Source organism: Acartia tonsa, chromosome 9 (genome assembly GCF_053477335.1).
Source record: "Acartia tonsa isolate MP-2025a chromosome 9, ASM5347733v1, whole genome shotgun sequence".
In the NCBI taxonomy this organism is placed as follows: Eukaryota; Metazoa; Arthropoda; class Copepoda; order Calanoida; family Acartiidae; genus Acartia; species Acartia tonsa.
This window is the reverse complement of record NC_137268.1, coordinates 39,445,130-39,467,366: the sequence shown is the minus strand read 5'-3', so window position 1 is coordinate 39,467,366 and position 22,237 is coordinate 39,445,130. Positions and strand designations below refer to the sequence as shown.

The window sequence follows — 22,237 nt, the reverse complement described above, 5'->3', positions numbered from 1 at the left end:
TCCTTTTTACAGTCGTGGACAGCCAAAATATTTAGCAGCTGTAGATTGTTCAAAAATATTACAGCAAGGCTGTTGCTGCAGCTTTATTGTCGGTTGCAGCAGATTGTCCCATGGTGGATGGGAACATTGGGCTGTTTATTACACTTGTCTTAAAAGTTTTTTAAAACGTTTTCTTATCGGTGGAATTTTGGAATGGGTGAGTTGATAAGTTGAGTTTCAACCACTAATTTTAATCTAAAGAAGTGATAGTTTTGTGTATCAAAATTGGGGATGTACATCAATTTATCGGCCATTGTCTAATCCCTGGGATTGTCCAATATTTAGCAAGCAACTGTTGCAAATCTTTTTATGATAGGAACTTAATTTGAAACTTTAATGTACAAAATCTTGGAAAGTTGTTGTATAAATCCCCCATATGGATAAATAGCATGAAAACAAGTATTTATTTCACTCCTATTTCATCATTAGTTATAATTAGCAAAATTTTAAAGTTTGACAAGTAACCCCCCCCCCCCCTCCCTTTCCCCCCTTCTAATTCCCCTTCTATTTGACCCTTGAACCCCTCTATTTGATCACCCCCGTTAATCTTAGATTAGAATATGTATTTTTAGACCAATTGACATTTAGAAAATCTTATCGAACTATTGTATCATTTTAGAATTATACTTTACAGAAGAAATATATAACTTTTATATAAATTAAAACGTTCCAGAAAGGTGCTTTCCCATAAAATTTGCAATCCATTATCTTTTCAAGAAACAATTGTTCAAAATGGTCTTTAAATCATCTTTGAGGAATTTTTAAAATTAGGTCTTGCAGAGACTATTGTCCAACACCTGTCAGCCGCCCAAGAGGCTACACAAAATAATTTGTTCCTTTTAGGAAGGCTTTATATTTGTCTTTAGATTTCAAGGAAAAATACCATTGACTGCTAATTTTTTAATGGCATGGAGACACTGTCCCAATTTTGCATTGGGACTTTTAAATTTGCTAATAGAGTTGGAAATATTAACACAGAAAGGAGAAAAGGGTCTCCACCACTTGGGCCAATTAGTTGTCTGGATTTTACTTGCATCTATACTTGTACATTCACTATTAATAATTTTAAAGAAATCAAATATCTAACAGTCTATAATGATACCTCTATTTATAATAGTTAACCCTAGCTCATATTTCGCATCTGAATGCTATGACACGGTGACGCTAAAATTATCTACAATTTGCTGATGTAGCGACTGATAGCGACCAATTTTACCCCTTTTAATGAGATCAGTGAAAATTTTAGAGAACTGCTTTGATTAGGTCTAAATGCCTTTTTTTATCTATAAAAATTTAACAATTTAATTTAATTTGTGTTTTATTTGGAATAAGCAACAAGTAGCCGTTGATGCACTATTCTATTTTAAATCCATCATTAAAAAGGCAATTAACTGCAAGAATAACAAAATGAAAAGAAAACAAAAGGGTTAATTCCCTCCCTCATCTATTTCCCACTTACAAATTCAAGTGTTCCACAGGGAAGAAAGGAAAATAGACTATAAATTATACTGGTACCCAAAGTTTTATAAACATCTTATGTTATTCGTTGGCTTAATAACTTTAAGAACTTCTATTACACATTGAATGGATGGTTCATTATAACAGTATCCAACCTTTTTCACCAATAATGTTTATCCATGAAGGGGTAACAAAATTCATTATCATTGTAGGATGTCCACAATTTGTCGTCAATTGTACTATTCCTGGAATTCCCTGAGGGTTCAGCCGTGTTGATAGTGTGATAAGTTTCTCCTAGTGTTACTGTTTACATAATACACATAAAAAATTAGATAAAGAAAAATAGCGGGAAAAAATTAGAACAAAATTGACACGTTAGGTGCAGGATATTTCAAATATCAGTTGAATAAGTCAAACTTATATAAGATGATAAAATCTTTGCTATTATTGTATTCTGTTTAATTTTATGAACACCTGATAACTTTCGGTCAACCCCCCATTCACCTTTCTCCCCACTCCTCTTTCCCTCCCGCCCTATTCCTCCTCCTTCTTTTTATCCTTCCTATAAGAAGCATCCTCCTCCATCCTTTTTAAATTTTTGCTTGTCTCCCCTCCCCCACTTTTTTTTAAACCTCCTCTATAAAGAAGCACCTGTTAAATAATTAATAGACTAATCAAAAAAATGTTTAATAAAATGATTCTTGTCGATATCTTTTTTAAAAATATTTATACTATAATCTGATGTTAGATAGTTTATGAGCCCTTAATATAATAAAGATATTTTTAATATAAAGAAATATAAAAAAAGTAATCAAACTTTACTATATTGGTAATTAATCCTAAATTTGGAAAGTAAAGGAATTAAATGCCAGTCTAAATGAACTCTATAGTACCTAATATCTCTCTCCTCCCCTTCTTTTATTCTACTTGACATGAAATCTAAGCACCTAAGCATCATTCCCCCCTGCACATATCATCCCTTTTCTAAGTTTTCTATCTATCTGTCTGTCTGTCTGTTTGTCTTGTTTCACCTTTACCTATTCACATTATAAGTGACAGGGATTAAAAGGATGTTTCTTTGAAATCACCAAAAAATTTTCATAAACATAAAATAAACATAAAAATAAAGTAAGTTGACACATTTTGATTAAATAAAAAAGAAATAAACAAGAAAACCTTGTTCAGAAATTATATATATTATTAGGTTGTCTCAAAATATCATATTGTTTAGGGAGAAAGAATGGTTCTGAATGCTAGTTTGAAAGTGTCTTTGGATTGGAAGGCCTGGTCAAGAGAAATGTACATACTTATTTTGAGTTAATATAAATTTAAATGGAGCCATACAGTATGGTAAGTTTTAAAGTAGCTGGACTACTAGATTTAGCCAACTTTCAACAGGCATTTTGCTGAATTTCTTTGGTTTTGTAAGAACTCTAATGATAAAAGTCAATGATATTGTTTTGTTTTTTATTAATCTTAAAGGTAAATCTTTAACTTTATAATCTTATGTGGACATAAACCTTTGTAAAAAGCGAAGTTTTTATATGATTAGGGTCTATTTGTCAGTCATTACACAACATCCCCCCCACCCTCCTCTACACCATTAGATTATTAAAATTATTTCTTCATTTCAGTTCGAAATTTTTCATTAAGGAAACAAATTTTCTCAGCTGCCATTCATGATAGACGGCTGAAATATATTGTTAACATTTGTATGACCACATAGTACCTACACTTTCCGTTTTTCTTTTTGTTCAACTGGTTTTGAGATTGATATTTTACTAGTTGAAAATAATTTTTCTTAATTGCAATATATGGATAATAGCGACTGCGTCTCTAGTATCTAGAGCCCGGGCTTATTATTCAAAGGAATAAAGATAGGTAAGAAATAGCATAAAACCAGCCAAAGGCTTGAATAAAAGATAAGATAGCTTAAAACCAACCCGGGGCCTATGTGAAGCTTTCCTATAAAGGAGAACTCAATCAGTTCAGTAGTTATCATTCTTGCTAACATTAAATGTTAATATAGATTTTATCAATAAGATTATATTACATTTATGCTAAAAATTGTCCTTATTATGTCTTTTAATACTAAAAGAAAGCTGCTGACGCCCCCTTACTTTTTAGTAGCGAAGCTACTCTATAATTTGAAATGTCCGTCTGTCCGTCTGTCCGTCTGTCCGTATGTCCGTCTGTCCGTCTGTCCGTCTTAGTTTGGGGGAAACGTGATTTTCTCGGCTCCTATAAAAGATAAAAGGCTGAAATTTTTTGACAATATTCCCATTATCAAGGAGCACAATTAACTATAAAACATCAATGGCGATAGGACCGCTTTTTAGCAGGTTTTAGGCTATTTTTGTATTTTTCACATTTTTCTCCATATCTTTGGTGTTTATGGTCCGATTTCCAAAATTTTTTCAGGTATAGAATCAAAATTAAATTTCCTGTCGTTTCAAGAAAACAACTATGACGGTAAGCCCTTAAGCAAGTTTTAGGCTATTTTTGTATTTTTCACATTTTTCTCCACACCTTTGGTGTTTATGGCACAATTTCCAAAGTTTTTCAGTTATAGATATCAAAATTAAATTTTCTTTTCGTTTCAAGAACACATCAATGGCGGTCAGACAGCCTTTTTGCAGGTTTTTGGCTATTTTTATATTTTTCACATTTTTCTTCATATCTTTGGTGTTTATGGTCCGTTTTTTTTTTAATTTTTGTAGTTAAAAATATCAAAATTAAATTTCCTGTTGTTCTGAGCATCCAGTATGTAATTTACTTTGACCGTCAGTCTGTTAGTCATAGTAATGAACTATAAATAAATATTAAGAAATTAAAAACAAATGTTGAAAAGGTTTCGTGATTTTTTCCTAATATACATACTTTTGTCAACTAATATCTAAATTCTTATTTAATTGTTTATGCTTCGCTACTTATGGATGTTGTCATCCTTGTTTCTTTTCCCTTTAATTTACCTCAAATAGGCGGAAAAAAGTAAGGACAATAGATAAAAAGGCGAACGATAGATAGATAGATGAGCATTGTTTTTTTTTATCCAATTAGTCGCTTAATTTCTTGCCTTACATGGGTTAGACGCACTTTATACAATTATTTAAATATTCTTGTATTTGTGTGTCGTATTTTTAACCCATAAAAGTGATCTTAAAATACACTATATAAAATCAAATTGTGTAAAAAAAGTGATCATTTCAAAAAGAGCGTAGCTACTCTTTAAAAAGGAAGGAAATTAGGTGTTCTCAATTGAATAAGATAATTTGGAGAAAATGCAGCTTGATATAATTGAATATAACAGGTTAGATTAGTGTTATTTATTGCATCTTTCCACGGATAATTAAAATGAAATTTATAAAATTAAAACCAGTTTTGTTAGCCTCGAGGGGGCCGAAGATCCGGGATCAGAAAACTGGTATCAATTTTATGATTTAATATTCGTGAAAATTGTCTATGAGACGATGCTATATATGATTTTTCCGTAAGACCAAATCAGAACCTTAAAATTTTTCATTATCAAACTAATATATGCATAACGAAATAAAGTCATTATGTTAAAAGTAAAATTTGAATATGAAGTTAATTCTGTGATGTAGGTAAGATTTATTATGATATAAGATGAGTATATAATATAATTTTATATGCCTACAGTGCCTATTTGTTCATTGGGTCGTTCATTCAAAATTACAACAAAATATCATACATATAAATAAAATCTATCTCTTAGTCCTTATTTCCATCCATATATAAAGCAATCTATCCATTAATCTATTAATCCATCCATCCATCCATCCATCCATCCATCCATCCATCCATCCATCCATCCATCCATCCATCCATCCATCCATCCATCCATCCATCCATCCATCAATCCATCAATCCATCCATCCATCCATCCATCCATACATTCATTTATCTACCATATCTATAATAGAATCTAATCCAAATCTCATTGATAATAGTGTAAATATTTTTTGCTAAAATGAGTTTAGACGTATTTATATAAACACTGTAATGCATATGTCCTGTGGAAATTTGTTTACCTACCTGTTTGTTATTAATCATTTATTTAGTTACCATACAAAACAACATTGTTAAATAATAGCAGGTTGGATGTCTCTCTGTCTGTTGATGTTTAAACATTAGGGTGGGTCGATTTTGGAATTTCCCATTAGTAGACATTGGCAAGGGGGAAATGGACCCACCCTATTAAACATATAGTAATAAAAAAAAAAATATAAGATACAAATACAAATGCAATTAAAATTACTATAACAATAAAAAACCTAAATCCTAAACAGTTCTGCCCGGGTAACCATGAAAGATTACTATGGATCTGTCTACTTTGCCCAAAATATATTAATAGGATTTAAACATTGCTAAAATGTGATTCGTCCCATAAAAAAACAATATTAATTTTGTTATGGCTAGCCAGTGAAATATATTAAATGTATGTCTAGATTACTGGAACACCTTAACCCTTCAACCACAATTATAAATCCTTCTCTTCACCCCCCCTGGCATTTTCACAAAATCAGTGAGTTTCTTCTTGGTTAAGGAGTATTACAAATCAGGGAGGGGACAATGGGCTGCTTTTTACACTAGTCCCCAAAGTTTTATAATAACGTTTTGTTATTCGTTGGTTTAACAACTTTGGGGACTTTTAATGATTTTTGATTGGTTGCTTTATTAAGTTGAGTGTCAAATGACCAATGATAGGCCAATACATAGACCAAGTAACCAATGACAGGCCAGTATACATTTAAAGTGACCAATGGTAGACCAGTATGACGTAATTTTCAATCCTAGTAAAAGTGTCTGACTCTGATTATGACGTAAAAAAAATAGCCAATGAGAGGCCACTATAAATTTTACCATTGGTCATTTACAGTGTATACTGGCCTTTCATTGGCTAATTTTCTTTTTACGTCATAATAAGAGTAAGATACTTTTATTAGGTTCCTACCTTGTTATTGCTGCACTACTTATGAACATAATCATCCTTGTCTACTTTTGAGAATTTTTCCAAAGTCTAAAGGGATAAGGCAATGGCCGTTAAATTGATGTACTTACCCCTTGATGAAACACAAAATACCCTTTCTTTAGATTAAAAGATTAGTGGTTGAAACGTTTAAACACACAAATAAATGAAACAACCAATCAAATACAACCCCAAAGACAATGACTGATAAATTGATGAAAATTCCTAATGATGATACAAAAAATTACCCTTCTGTAGATTACAATTGGTTGTTGAAACGTTTGAACACTTAACTTAATGAACAGACCAATAAGATATTTTTAGAAATCTCCAATGTTGTCCCCTCTCTCTCTGGAACTTTTCAGTATAAAATGTAACAACAATCAAAACGTTAGTGAGTAATTTAGAAATTATTTGGAAAGAATGTTAAAAATGACAATTATTAACTAAATTCATTATTCTTTCAATGATTAGATAATGAATTAAAGAACAATAAAAACTGTTTAGCTGTAGGCTAATTAGGTGCTAAAATACAGGGCTCGGCAGCCGCCTTTTTTTGTACTTTGCCGCGGCAGAAAATAAGCGAAACGTTGATTATAAAATAGTCAAATAAAGTTTACAAAATTATAAGGGAGGGAGGAGACATTGGGCTGTTTGTTACACTAGTCACCATAGTTTTATAGTTCAGCGTTTTCTTATTCGTTGACTTTTCATTGGAGACTTTTATTAAATTTTGATTGGTTGGTTCATTAAGTTGAGTATCCAAACGTTTCAACTATTAATGTAATCTACATAAGGGGTATTTATCATCGTTTGGGATGTATATCAATGTAATTTCCTTGTCTTATTGCGACTGTCGCTGCTTATAGCTTAGCGGTTCCAGTTTGCTTTAAAAACGCGGCTGCCGAGACTTGCTAAAAAGTACTCTTTACAAAATAAAAAAAATTTCACCATTAATAATGCTAAAAAGTGTAAATTTTGACTAAATTTATTGTTAAAATGATTGAATGAAATAAATTATGGAAACTTTCTTCACAAATTAAAACAAGGATGACACTATAAGAGGGAAAGTTTTATTATAAGAATAATATAAAATATGCTTCTGACTGAGATTCATTTAGGAAATTCCCCTGTGCATCTCATCTACAACTTATTACGTCTGTCGGTTCGTTTTGATCTTGTGCTTATTTACTTTTTAAAATTAAATCAATGATGCCACTTTTTAAAAGCTAAGCTTTTCTATAATTAGGGTCGGTCCGTCCGTCCGTAACGGATAACTTTTTTCGTAAATTTAGGTAAGTTAGAATTGTCCTATTGATTTCAAACTTTGCATGGTGATTCCTGTAGTAGTTAGGTACGATTTAGAAAGCGTAGCAACTCTATAATCATTACCAGAATGTCCGTACGTCCATTTTAAAAATGTTGATTTTTTTACTTTTTTAACAACAAATTTTTATGTGATCTAATAATCCGATTCATATGATTTTTGGTATACTGATTCCTGGGAAAACAAAGTACAACATTATAAGCGAAGCAACTCTATAATCAAATCCAAAAAATGTAAGTATGTCCATAAACATTATTCTGTATCAAGCAGTTTTTCTACAATTTTACTTACAATTTTGCTTCGACTCTTATACATTTATATTCTTATAATTCAGTTTTGACACTATACAAGTGTTAATGTCCGTTTGTCCTACCGTTTCAATGCTTCGCTTTTATGGATGTTGTGATCCTTGTTTCAATTTAAAATTAATAATGCACATTACCAATGGTGATCCACAAAATTATCACTTTTGTTGATTTAAATAATGATTGAAAAGTTGAAACAAACCAATCAAAATTCAATAAAAGTACCTAAAGTCTTTTAGCCAACGAATAAGACAACGTGGTTATAAAACTTTAGGTACCAGTGTAATTTAAAGTCCAATGTTTCATCCCTTTATGGATCAAAAGGTAAAACGAAAATCTGTATTAAAGATCATAATAAATAAAAAAAACTAAATTATAGAGAAGCTAAAATACTAAAAAAGAAAAGCCTCGCCCTAAGACATTTCTTATTTTTTGTAAAATTTTGACCCAGATTAATTTGCCGGCGGGTCAGAAAATAGCCAAGGATACAGGGATAGGAAAATGAAGAAATTTTAATCTCCCCCCCATTATTATTTGAACAGTTCTACCTCCCTAAGCTTACAATAATGAATGAAGGAGGCGAATATTATTTTTATCATCCCCTCCCTCCCTGCAAAAGCTATTTCAATGAAAGAACAAATCAATCTAAATATTTTTGGAGTTTACAAAAAATCTTTGAAAATTTATTATTTGTGTTGTACTTTTAACTTTATCATTATTTGAATATAAGATAATTGTTTTTAGTAGAAATAATCAAAGGGATATCTGAGTTTTAAAAATCTCCTTATAACACAGATTGTATGTTTTTTTCTCGCTGTTTTTCATTATTTGGCAGTTTTTTTCATACATTTTAGTTTTGTATTCATAATTACATACTTTTATTTTCATAGGGTAAATTTTTTACATGCTTAAAAATTCATACAACTTGCAAAGATATTGTCCAGCCGTTTTGACGTATAAGATCTTGGCAACAGCTATTTAGATTGGGGTTTACTTTTCCAATAATCTTCCAAATTGTTTTTCCTTTTTTCCCCATATTAGTTATAGACCTTCCCAGGACCTACGAGAAGCTACATTGTAAAAGAGAACCCAATCGGTTCAGCAATTAGCGAGATCTTTTGGGACAAACAGACAGATCTTTTATATTTCCATATTTATAAAAGATATTAAATTAAAATGATGTCCATTCTTTAAGAAAATGTCTTATTAATTTTACTATGGTAGTAATGAATGCTATAACCTTTGTCTACAACATTATCTAAAGTCAAAATTATACTTATATCACAATACAATAATAGGGCTTGTCAGACTAAAATTACACTGTGATAACATGACATATAATATCTCTGAAACTGCCCTGAAAGTAGTAGAGAAACTATAGGGTCTGGTAGTAGTAGGTCCTCGTGGTATATACAATAAACATATTGGCCTTAGATAGTTAATTCATATTGATTTGATTTCATTATAAAAATCTTTTTGCTGTTCTTTTCTAAACAACATTTTCACTTTCTCTCTCTCTCTCTCTTTCTTTCTCTTTAAAATTCTTTCTCTCTTTCCTTTTTTTCGACTGCTTATGCATTTCTCTCTTACTCTCTTTCTATACTTTCTTAAAGCTCGTATCCAAATGAATCTCTCTCTCTCTTTCTCTCTCTCTCTCTCTCTCTCTCTCTCTCTCTCATCTCATCTACATATATTAACTATATCCCTCTTTTAGATGAATTCGTATTTTCTTTGAATATGAAAAATTCTTCCTCTAATCTTGTACCTTTAATAGAAAGGTACTTTTCTAAAGTTGCATTTTTGCTTTGGTGCGCCAAGGGGACTAACAAATCAAAATTATTATTACATAGGAGTAAAGCTGTATATAACTTCTATGAATGGATATACATAGAACACGTGGATATTCGCGTATACCCTGATAAAATGTTTCTCCCAGCTGGCTAATATAATGCCACTCCTCATACCCTATTATGCCTACAGAGAAACGAATTAAACAATATTTGAGAACTAATTTAGCAAACTAAAATGACGACAAAAATTCTTCTGTCATAATATCCACGTATTCTAAAAAGACTAGATCACGAACACAGTAATAGTGTCTGACTGATTATGACGTAACAAAAAAAATTAGCCAATGAGAGGCCGTTATTGACCAATGGTAAAATTTATAGTGGCCTCTCATTGGCTAATTTTTTTTTGTTACGTCATAATGAGTCAGACACTATTACTGTGTTCCTAGATCACATGAAAAAATGAACAAAATTCTAAATTAGATTTTAGTAGATTTAAAGTTTTTTCATTTTATATTTTTTGTATATTTTTAATAAACTTTTTATTTTTGAAAAGATCTATTCTTGTTATATCTTTCTAGAACAAAGAAAAATTAGTGTTATTGGCTAGGGCAGTATAGAGCTGTAGGCTAGGATAGGTACAAAATGCAACCCGACATTCATTATTTTTAGAAACTTTTTGAGAGGTGTCTGTTAAGCAGGGCTCGGCAACGGTAACTGCAGCTGAAAGCCTATTTTTGTGCAGTCGGAGCAGAAAACTATATTAGCGCAGCCGCATAATTTTTTTTTCGATCTTAGCCCAATAATTTTGCCGCGGGCTAGTCACTCTATAAATGTACAACTGCCGAGCCCTGATGAAAAGGTTCTACAAAGTACTTTGACTGGTTTAATTAAACAAAATTTGTACGCGTTAAGAAAGTGGTCAGATAGGTTTGTTACGCATTTTATAATTAAAATCTTTTGGGCCTTTCAGATTTTTAAGATTAGGATAAGACGAATTTCTTTTGCCATTTTGCGTTTATCAATGGATATATAATGCGTGAATATATTGACAAGGGGAAATTTGTCGTCAATGTAGGTTGCTGATATAGGCCTCATTATTTGGTCAGTTTGCTCATCTAGTAGGAGGGCAGGGGATTGGGTAAAAGGGGTTTCGTTATTTTAGCAACTGCGAGTATTACTTTATTAGAGTACATGAAAATCTGCAGGTTTAATATCCAAGTAATAAAATGTCCCGTCGTTTTTAAATTTTGCATGATGATTCCTGTAACCGTTAGGTACAACTAAGAAATCGTAGCAACTCTATTACCATTAGCAGAACGACCGCAAGTCCATTTTAAACATGATGGTTTTTGGCTTTTTAAAAACAATGTATGATAGGATTATTCCATAAACTTGATTTTTGGAATATGGATTCCTGGGACCTGTAATAATAATGTTATAAGCGAAGCATATCTATAATTTAGTAAAAATATAATATAAGTGTGTTCATTCATATCAAGTATCCTGTATTTATGTAATTTTGGGATAGATTTATAAGAAATTGTTGTTGATGTTCTTTTGTCAGACTTTCTTTAATTGGTTTTTTCATCCTTGTTTTTAAAAGATTTTTTTTATAAAAAAAAAAGATTTTAGAAGAAAAAATTAATATATATTTAACTTAATTTAATTTAAATGGCTGAGATTTATTGAAAATTAAACAAATAACTTTGTATTGTTTCCCATAATTGTAAAATGAAAATTAAGTGCTGTAAGCTAAATTTGCAAAAAGCCTTTTAGGCATTTTAGCCTTGTGATAGTAAACTCTTGTAGTTTCCAGTGGGTATTATAAGTAAAATTCTATTCTGGTAAGGTTTTTTTTTCAAAGCATAGGAATTCATTAACCACTAAAGCTATCGAGTTTGCCATTTTAGGAAAGCTACTTTAGGGTTCTGGGATGGTTTTAAGCGAGTAAATTCCTAACTTTGAGTCTATTTTCTGATCTGTTCCTCCCTCTTTAATAAATACTTTGTCGCTTTTCTACTTTTTTTTTTTATAAAATCATGAAAAATATGATCAGAAGAGCTACAGTATCAAAAAAATACTTATTGTATAGTTAAGAAAAAAGCTTGTTTGAATTAAGTTTGAAAGGAATATTAATGATACATTTAAATTTAAGTTTTGAGATGGTTTAAAGCTATTTTTTCTGTCTTATTCTTCCCCATTTTAATACATAGTAATAATAAGATAGCCGCTTTAGCAAGCTGTAATCATTTCAAGTTCCTTACTATTTTATCCATCGTAGTTATCTGCATGTATAAAAGCAGACAGGCGATAAAAAGGCACCTTTTCGTGGTAGTAAGAGTAAATTTTAACAATTTTTCTCGTATTCATTCGAATCCGGTGGATAGGAACCGGTACTCATCCATACGAAAAAACTATGTCTAGCATCGTATTATATCCCGCTTTCTACGAATATAAAAATGTACAATCATAAGATTAAAACCAGTTTTGCTAAAAAACTGGTTTTAATCTTATAATTGTACATTCTTTATCCGCGGAAAGCGGTTTATAATACGATGAAAAAATAACTATTATACAATTTATTAGAGCGAAGCTTTTTATATTTCACTTTTTCAATTTCGCCATGTTATAAAGAAAAGCTTGTGAGGTTGGTGGTAATCTCCCAAAATAGTTATAAACCTTTCCTAGACCAATGAAAAGCTACATTCTAGCAGACAGACAGCCAGGCTTACATGCATTCTATTGCTTTTATTTAAGTATAATGTATTTATAAGTTACGTTAAATCTCAATAAAATTTTAAAACTTAATAGTTGTCTTTTAAATGTAGTTGCAAAAAGAAATATAGCTGCGCGACTAAGAAGCTATGTTTGTCCATGTTATTAAAATAAAGCCTTAGAGCGCTGAAAGTAGACACCAACAATTTTTGAAAGATTATTTTGCCGTGAAATTTTGCGCGTGGATTTTTTAATGGATTACCCGAAATTTTTATATTAAAATGACGGTTGAAATTTTTTTAGTAGCGAAGCTACTCTATAATTCACTATGTCCGTCCGTCCGTCCGTCCGTCCGTCCGTCCGTCAGTCAGTCCGTCAGTCAGTCCGTCCGTAACGCTATGGGGGAAATGGGATTTACTCAGCTCCTATAAAAGATAGAATGCTGAAACTTTTTGACAACATTCCCATCATTAAAGAGCACAATTAAGTATAAAACATCGATGACGATAGGACCGCTTTTAAGCAGGTTTTAGGCTATTTTTGTATTTTTCACATTTTTCTTCATATCTTCAGTGTTTATGGTCCGATTTTCAAATTTTTTTCAGTTATAGATATCAAAATTAAATTTCCTGTCGTTTAAAGAAAACAACTATGGGGTCAGACTGCCTTTAAGCAGGTTTTAGGCTATTTTTGTATTTTTCACATTTTTCTCCATACACTGTTTAAAATAATTTTTTTATTTAGTATCAATTGATACTCTGGAGAGTATTGGACCCGTAAGTACCCTACAACTATATAATTAATATATAACACTATGTAATACTATATAACACAATAATTATTACTATACAGAACCCATACATTTTTTTAGTATCGATTGATACAATTTAGGGTACTAAAGAATACGCTGTAGAAAAGTTTATAAAAATAGTAATACTTTATACGTTGTAGGGTATCGGAAAATACGCTGTAGAAATGTTTCTTGATTTAGTACTATTTCATACGCTGTAGCATATCAGACAATACGCAAGAGAATGGTTTATTAAAATAGTAACTATTCATACGTTCTAGGGTACGAATCTGTACTGTAAAGAATAATTGAAACAGACACCATTCGTGCACACCTCTCATGGAAGTGTTTCTGCTTGGTCGTTTTAGACAAAGATGAAATGTTACTATTTATGCTCACATTTATAATTTTGTTTTTTGTAATTATGACTGACCATAGTTTTTATTTTTAAGGATAATGTTTAGTCCTAAACATCTTTAAAGTAATTTTTTTACTAAATTTACATTTAAATTAATGTTTTATGGCTCTGCTTGGTATGTTTGTTGATATAACAAAATGTATATGTACATATAATAATCATATATTATAAACTGATCTTTCATCCAAAGTAAAACAGTTTCATACTCTCCAGAGTATCAAACATTATGATAGAGGGTAACAACAATTGCGAAGGAGGGTAATGAAAAATTACTTCTACCATACTGAATTTTATTCCCAAGAGCGTAATGGATAATACTCTACAGACAAATACATTATTTAGTACTAAATGTTACTTCACAGAACATTACCTAATACTTAATTCAGCATTGAAAACATCCTTGTATCGTAATGAGGTTTTTTTCCTAGTACATACGGATTGATACTATACATTAATGTGAAGAATATATAGTATTACCTGATGCTAAAAAAAAAAATTATTTTTAACAGTGTATCTTTGGTGTTTATGGTCCGATTTCCAAAATTTTTTCAGTTATACATATCAAAATTAAATTTTCTGTCCTTTAAAGAAAACAACTATAACGGCCAGACTGGCTTTCAGCAGGTTTTAGGCTATTTTTGTTTTTTCTCCATATCTTTTGTATTTATGGTCCGATTTCCAAAATTTTTTCAGTTATACATATCAAACTCAAATTTCCCTGTTGTTTAGAGAAAACAACCATGACGGTCAAACTGCTTTTTTGCAGGTTTTTGGCTATTTTTAAATTTTTTCCCTTATTTTCCATATCTCTGATGCATTTTGGGATATCAGTATCAAAATAATTTTTCCCATTGTTATGAGCATCTTTTATGTAATTTTCTTTGACCGACTTCGTTATACAAAATAAAACAAGGTTTCGTGTTTATTTTCTCCAATAAATCTATTCCTGATTTTAATAAATAAACTTTAAATCTACTTTTACGTATTTCCATCCATGATTTTTTGTGCTTCGCTACTTATGGATGTTGTCATCCTTGTTTATAACTATTCTAGATTATAGGAATAGGAAGAATCCTTGTGGGTAGATCGCCATATCAATAAGATCCCATTATATAATACACTTTATCCGTTGGTCCCTCAGTAATGCTCAGGAGTCAGGAGTTACTTGACTATTATCTGAAAAAAATACCTAAATTTTTAAAAAGAGATTATATTGACATATATGACCAATTAATGTCTGATCTTACTCAGTCCGTTTGTCCGTCATTTACGCTTTTGTTTACTTTGCTCTTCATTGCTTTTATCTACACTTGTGTTTAACAGCTGCGACTTCAGCTGCGTGACTGTGGCTTTATTCAAATTTTGCGGCTGTATCTAAGTGTGGTTTTTTCTGAAGAGGCTGAGAGTGGGTGAGGCTAAAGTTGACTTAATGTTAATGCAAATGAAAGTGTCTGCGGATTAAGCCGCCGATCCCTGATAAGAATAGAGATAATCTAGAGACACACTCTCTTAATCAGCCAATAGGAGAACAGTGGATGTACAGTCCAGACATGTCATTGGTTGAAATGTGTACACATTTTGGAAAAAACTTTTTCACTTCACATGCACATAAAAGTGAGCTGAAAACTTCTTAGAAGTATAAGCCTTTGCCCTGGCAAACTTATTCATCTGGTAAGAATTACATTTTTTTGACGAATTATAGGGTCAGATGGACCATCTAGATAGATTATGTCTATTCTGGTGATAATTATAAAGAAAGCCATTTTTTAGTAGATTTTTTAATAGTTTGCATATTTTATGATAATTTTTCTATAAAGATATCAGAATTAATGCACACTTTGGATTACGCAATATCAAATTATACCTTGCTTGATAATAATTAATTTTTAAAACATTTTTTCAAATTTTTTGAGCTCTCTATCTCACTTTATTAACAAGAAAGACTGTTTTAGTAGCAGGGTATGTTTGTTTGTGTGTTTATAATTATAAATTTTGCAATCTGCTAGACCAATAAGGTTCTCTTCTACAGTGAAGCTCCGGCGGGAAGGTTTTTTATTTACCTTTATCCAACTTAAACTACTCCCAAAGAAAAATATGGTCTAGAATAAATGTCACAGCCCACAAATGTATTAAAAATGTGTTGGGTTTCAAAAGTTCTCAGCAACTATTAAACCTATAGTGATTTTTTTTGCATGTGTAGTTTTATGCTATAAACTTCAGAAGAAGATTACTCCTGGCACATATCAAACCCTTCCCCCTCAATCTCCCCCCCCCCCCCCACTAGAATGATTGGGAGCTAAAAAAAGAGCAAAAAAATTAATGAATTACAGAGTATCTTCAAAACCTTGTAAAAAGGAAAATTGGCACTAAAAATAAAAATCCTGTGCAGACGTCTAATTACTCTCTCTCTTTCTCATCCCTCTTTTTTTTCTCTCTCTCTCTTTCTTTTTCTTTCTCTCTGCCTGCCTCTCTCTCTCTCACTCTCTCTCTCTATCTTTCTCTCTCTCTCTCTCCCTCTCTCTTTTATTCTCTTTCTCTCTCTCTATAATTTCTTAGGTGCTTCTATTAGACTGCTGTGTTTATTTTAAAAAGTTAAGAAATTTTTAAAGAAATCTAAAACGATCTTACATATAACCAAAGTTTATAACCACGTTATAATGTTGTCTCAAAAACTGTTGGTTCTTAAATTGTCTAATCTTTTCAATGATTTCAATCTACAAAAAGGATAATTTCATTGCTTCAATGTTGTAAGCGTAATCAACCCCGTAAATGGTTTTTGTCCAAAATCACTTAATTTTTCCTAATTTGTATAAACACTATGTGCCCCATCCTTTTCCCCTTAAGAAAAAATATGTCCACCTTGCGAGAAGGTGAAAAAAAGAAACTAGTTTATGATTGTATCTCAATAAATTTTTGCCAAAATATTTTTTGGTGTTTTTAAAAAGAAATTTTTTTTCTTCATTTTTGTGAAACAGTTCTTCTGCATTTTTTTGCGGAGCTATTGTTTCTTTCCTTTTACAGTGATGTGTTTTGAAAGTATCTTCTATACTAAATTTAATACCTAATTTTATTCTAGATTATAAAATTAATTTTGCAGAAGCTTAAGATCTCAGAAATTACGTAACTGATGTGGTTTTCTATTTTAGGTAAGCTTTACATAGTTCCTTTGATGGTTTTAGGCTACTTCCTTTTCAGATTTAAGTTTTGAGATGGTTTTATGCTATTTTCTAGCCCTTTCTGCCACATCGAATACAGATCCCCTAGATGGTCCGCTAGTAGATCTTTAAATTCTTGGGTTATTTTCTTATAGCTAGTGGATATATTACACTTTGCGCTATAGTCTACAGTTTTGCTACATTTGTAAGACCCCCCAAACAATTTTGAATGGGCCTCTATCCCATGCCTTCATGCTGGTTTTGGCTGTTTTACATTTCCCCCTTGGCAAAATTATTTTTCATACATTTTTTACAAAAATTTTACATTCTTTCTGGAATAAAATCAGAGTAATTTTTTGAAGAACGGGAAAGAAAAAAACACTTAAAGTCAACAGTCAATAGTTATTTATTGAATCGTATTATGGACTGATTTCAGCGGATATTAAAATAAAAAAAAATATAAGATTTAATCAAGTTTTTTTTTAGCTCCGAGAGGGCGAAGGTCCAGGCTTACAATACTTAATTAATCTTTTTATTTTTATTTTAATATTCTGGAAGAAATTGTTATCGAAAAGCTAAAAAAAATCTTATTTTTAAAAATGGACATACGGACTTTCAGGTTCTAACTATAGGGTTGATACATTTTCTAATTTGTACCCAAATATTACAGGAATCATCATGCAAAGTTTGAAATCTAAAGAACAATTTTAACTTTTCTAAAATGTGCGTTCATTCTGTAGAAGGGGAGGGGATATGTTAATGGGAGTGAATTTGGGTATTCTTATTTTAGCCAGCTACGAGCATAACTTTATCAGAGTACATAAAAATCTGATGCAACATCCATGTAATAATACATCGATTACTTTTAATAAAATGTCTATTCTATTAAAATTATCTGCAAACGTCACAAATTCCTGGCTAGCAGAGCCGCACCCAGAATTTCTCCAGAAAAAAATGTTTAGTTTGTTGTTATAAGCTTACAACAGGCTATTTTTGAATTTGGGAATCTCATGAAATGTAGCTAAAAATCATTGAAAATAGCTAATGTCAGAAAGTTATAATGTCTGCTGTTTTAGAGTAGGTATTGTGTTTTAATCTGATCACATACCTCGTTATATCAAAGACTTTTAAAATCACATTAGAATTACATAAATAACAACGCCATATTAACCGATGTACAATTGTTATATTGAGACTTTTAGATAAATGTAGTGCAATCAAAGGATTGGTTGTCTCTTAAGTGTGACTTAATCTAACAGCCTGACATTTTTTTAAAACTCAACTTTTTATATGAATCTGTTGTAGTTGTTTTAAGTAAAGCATTTTAGTATATCTGCTTGTCTTTTTAAAAGCGAAGCTTTTCTATAATTAGGGTCGGTCCGTCCGTCCGTCCGTAACGGATAGCTTTTTTCGTTAATTTAGGCATGTTAGAATTGTCCTATCGATTTCAAATTTTGCATGGTGATTCCTTTAGCAGTGAGGTACGATTTAGAAAGCGTAGCAACTCTATAATTATTACCAAAATGTCCGTACGTCCATTTTAAACATGATGATTTTTTTTACTTTTTTAACATCAAATTTTTATGTGATCTAATTATCCGATTGATCTGATTTTTGGTATATTGATTACTGGGACAACAAAGTATAATGTAATAAACGAAGCAACTCTATAATCAAGTCCTAAAATTGTAAGTATGTCCATAACATTATCCTGTATCAAGCAGTTTTTTAACAAATTTACTCACAATTTTGCTTTGACTCTTATACATTTATATTATGATTATTCAGTTCTGAAACTATACAAGTGTTAACGTCCGTTTGTCCTACCGTTTCAGTGCTTCGCTTTTATGGATGTTGTCATCCTTGTTTCCCTAAACATACATTTGAAATCCATACATGCTATGGAGGGAGTGTATAATGGCGATAAAAATTATTTACACCCACGTGTACCCAATTATAAAATACAGAGTTTTGAACAAGAAATGTTGGGAAGGATTAAATTGACTTCCATTGCCCTGTCCCTTTCTATGATAATACATACACACTTGCAGGGAAGGAGGGGATATTGGACTGTTTATTACACTAGTCCCCAAAGTTTTATAATAACATTTCTTATTTATTATCTTTACAATTTTTGAGACATTTGTTGAATTTTGGTTGGTTGGTTCTTTAAGTTGAGTGTACAAGCGTTTCAATCACTAGTGGTACTCTAAAGAAGTGATAATTTTGTGTATAATCATTGAGGATGTACATCAATTAATAGGCCATTGTCTTATCTCCCTGATAATACATACACACTTGACTTTAAACATTCCTAATACTATGATGTCATTACGTTTATTGCTTTTCAAGCTAATCAAACAAAATCCATTAAAATTCAACGAAAAATGTACTTTTTTTTATGCATAATAAATCATTATGTTAATAGAATATATTTTCAAGTCTCAAACGTCGCGGCCGCTGTTTCTTTCCGCAGCTGTCTGCGCTCTTCTGGCCGCTGAAAAATGCTTATTAGCAGTCAAAGTAAATTAGATTCTAAGCTTCCAGTCGAATGGAGTAAAATTTTTTTAAAAAGTCTGATTAAAGCTCAAAAGCTAAAATACAATTGAGTTAAACAGTTTTCGAGAGTGTTATATTTGACAGTAGATCTAAATCATGTAAACTCTTTTGGTAGAAATAAAAGTATTTTCTCGTATTCATTTGAATCCAGTGGATAGGAACCGGTTCTCATGAATACGAAAAAAATATGTCTAGCATCGTATTATATCCAGTTTTCTACGAATATAGAAATGTACAATCATAAGATTAAAACTAGTTATTTTAGCCGGTGCCTTCGGCACCACGGGGCTAAAAAAACTAGTTTTAATCTTATAATTGTACATTCTATATCCGCGGAAAGCCGTTTATAATACGATACGAGAAATAACTATTCTCGTATTCATTCGAATCCGGTGGATAGGAACCGGTTCTCATCCATACGAAAAAACTATGTCTAGCATCGTATTATATCCAGCTTTCTACGAATATAAAAATGTACAATCATAAGATTAAAACCAGCTTTTTTTAGCCCGTGCCTACGGCACCTAGGGGCTAAAAAACTGGTTTTAATCTTATAATTGTACATTCTATATCCGCGGAAAGCCGTTTATAATACGATGCGAGAAATAACTATTCCAGTATGGCTTCGAGACTAATTAATTTTCTCTGGATTAAAACAAGTTCTCTGCCATACTGATTAATCATGTATAGCATCATACTACAGATAATTTTGCATGAATATCAATAGATAGTACCAGTTTTGTTCCTGCAGCCCATCGGGCCTAACATAACTGGTTTTGATTTTATGATTTCTTATTTTAATATCCGCGGAAAGCTGTCTATTATAAGAATCGATAATAGTCATTTCTTGCATCGTTTTATAAACAGCTTTTCGCGGATATAGAATGTACAATCATAAGATTAAAACCAGTTTTTTTTAGCCCGTGCCTTCGGCACCTCGGGGCTAAAAAACATTTTTATATTCGTAGAAAGCTGGATATAATACGATGCTAGACATAGTTTTTTCGTATGTATGAGAACCGTTTCTTATCCACCGGATGCAAATGAATACGAGAAATAACTATTCTAATTTTTTTTTTTATTTAAAATTGGTCTAGAACTTTTTTTGGGGAGGGAAAAATAACACATAAATTGACCTAGCCCTTTTTAACATTTAGGCCCTTCCCTTTAAGTAATTTAATATAGTGGTTCCTAAATTTGATTTGTAGGCTAGTATTACAATTTACATTGAGCTTAAGTTAGACTGATACCAAGCTGTTTTGATTTTGAAACAGTCTGACGCAGGAACCCTGCTTTATCTGAATGACCCATCTTCCACTGAGGTGGATTCTTTAAAAAAAATTAGGATCGCTGCTCGCTGGTGAGGCAAAATTGTTTCGGTAAAATCCTCCAAAATCACATAAAAATCTATAACAATTAAACAAAATCTTAACCCGTTTATGGTTTTATTTAATTTTTGTAGATTTTTTATGCAATTTTGGAGGATTTTTAACAAAAATATTTTGACTCACCAGCAAGCAGCAACCCTAATTTTTTTAAGAATCCACCTCTGTAAAGACAGATTAGCAAAGATATTTGGGTAATTTCGCAGGGAGGATGGGGACATTGGGCTGTTTATTACACTAGTCCCCAAAGTTTTATAATAACAATTTCTTATTTGTTTGCTTTCAACATTTGCGACTTTTTGTGAATTTTGATTGGTAGGTTCATCAAGTTGAGAGTCCTAACGTTTCATCCACTAATCTACAGAAAGGGTAGTCTGTGTATCATCATTGGGAATGTAAATCAATTTTTAGACCATTGTTATACCTTTAGATCCCTGATAATTTCTAGTTTTTTTTTTTTAAAGTAGTGCAGCTACTCTTTCACTATTTAAATGTCAATTTTGTTTGATTACACAATTCGACGAAAAAAGGTTAAAAAAGTAAAGTTAGTTGATTTCAATCAAACTTTTTCTTAAGCATCGAACCCTCTTCTCTCTCTTTTATTTAATTTTTGAAAAAATACACATTGATAGCCCCTGCGGGTTGACCTAGTAACTTAACTTAACATATAAAAAGTTCGCTAGTGGTCCATAGTGGTCCATATGGTATATGAGGTTCATCTGCTAGAACATCTATTTCTGCACTTTTGTGGCGACTTGGCTGTGTTTATATTTCCGACCCTATAGGCTGATATTCAAAGTCGACACATGGTACCCATCTCGTGGGTAGAGTTCTACATATAGCTCATGACCAGCCTATTCTTTTACTTTGATAATATATCTGCTATACTAGATTAACCTATTTGTTAGATTTATCAACAAAGCATACCTACACATTTTTATGTAATTCATGTTGAATGTTAATGTCAATATCATGAAAAATTGTATAGTACTTGTTTCGCTACTTATGGATGTTGCCATACTTGTTACTTGACCATTTTGGTGAGTGTAAGATGGCGCATTATGATGATAATCCCCCAATGGGAAAGATGTTTATACATTGCTGCCAATATAACTGGACTTGTTTTTAGCTTAACTATCTAATCATTTTTACAAGAATAACGAATGACAAAATATCATATTCAGTGATTGGTTGACAGTGCAGGCCATAAATCAGCAATACATAATTACATAGGATTAATATTAGTTAGTTAAGTTTTAGTAGTAGAAATATTTCTCTTTTTTATTAGCACACCCATGGGATT

General features: G+C 31.4%; 1 protein-coding gene across 1 annotated transcript in view; it reads left to right on the top strand.

Annotated features, from left to right (window-relative positions):
• The first annotated feature begins 4,538 nt into the window (after positions 1-4,538).
• The window catches only part of LOC145328898 (uncharacterized), a 128,726-nt gene continuing 111,027 nt past the window's right edge, over positions 4,539-22,237 (top strand). The window contains exon 1 of the mRNA XM_080172836.1: positions 4,539-4,807. Within this exon, the coding sequence (XP_080028962.1) occupies positions 4,779-4,807 (29 nt within the window). The 5' untranslated portion in view covers positions 4,539-4,778. The remainder of the gene's footprint in view (positions 4,808-22,237) is intronic.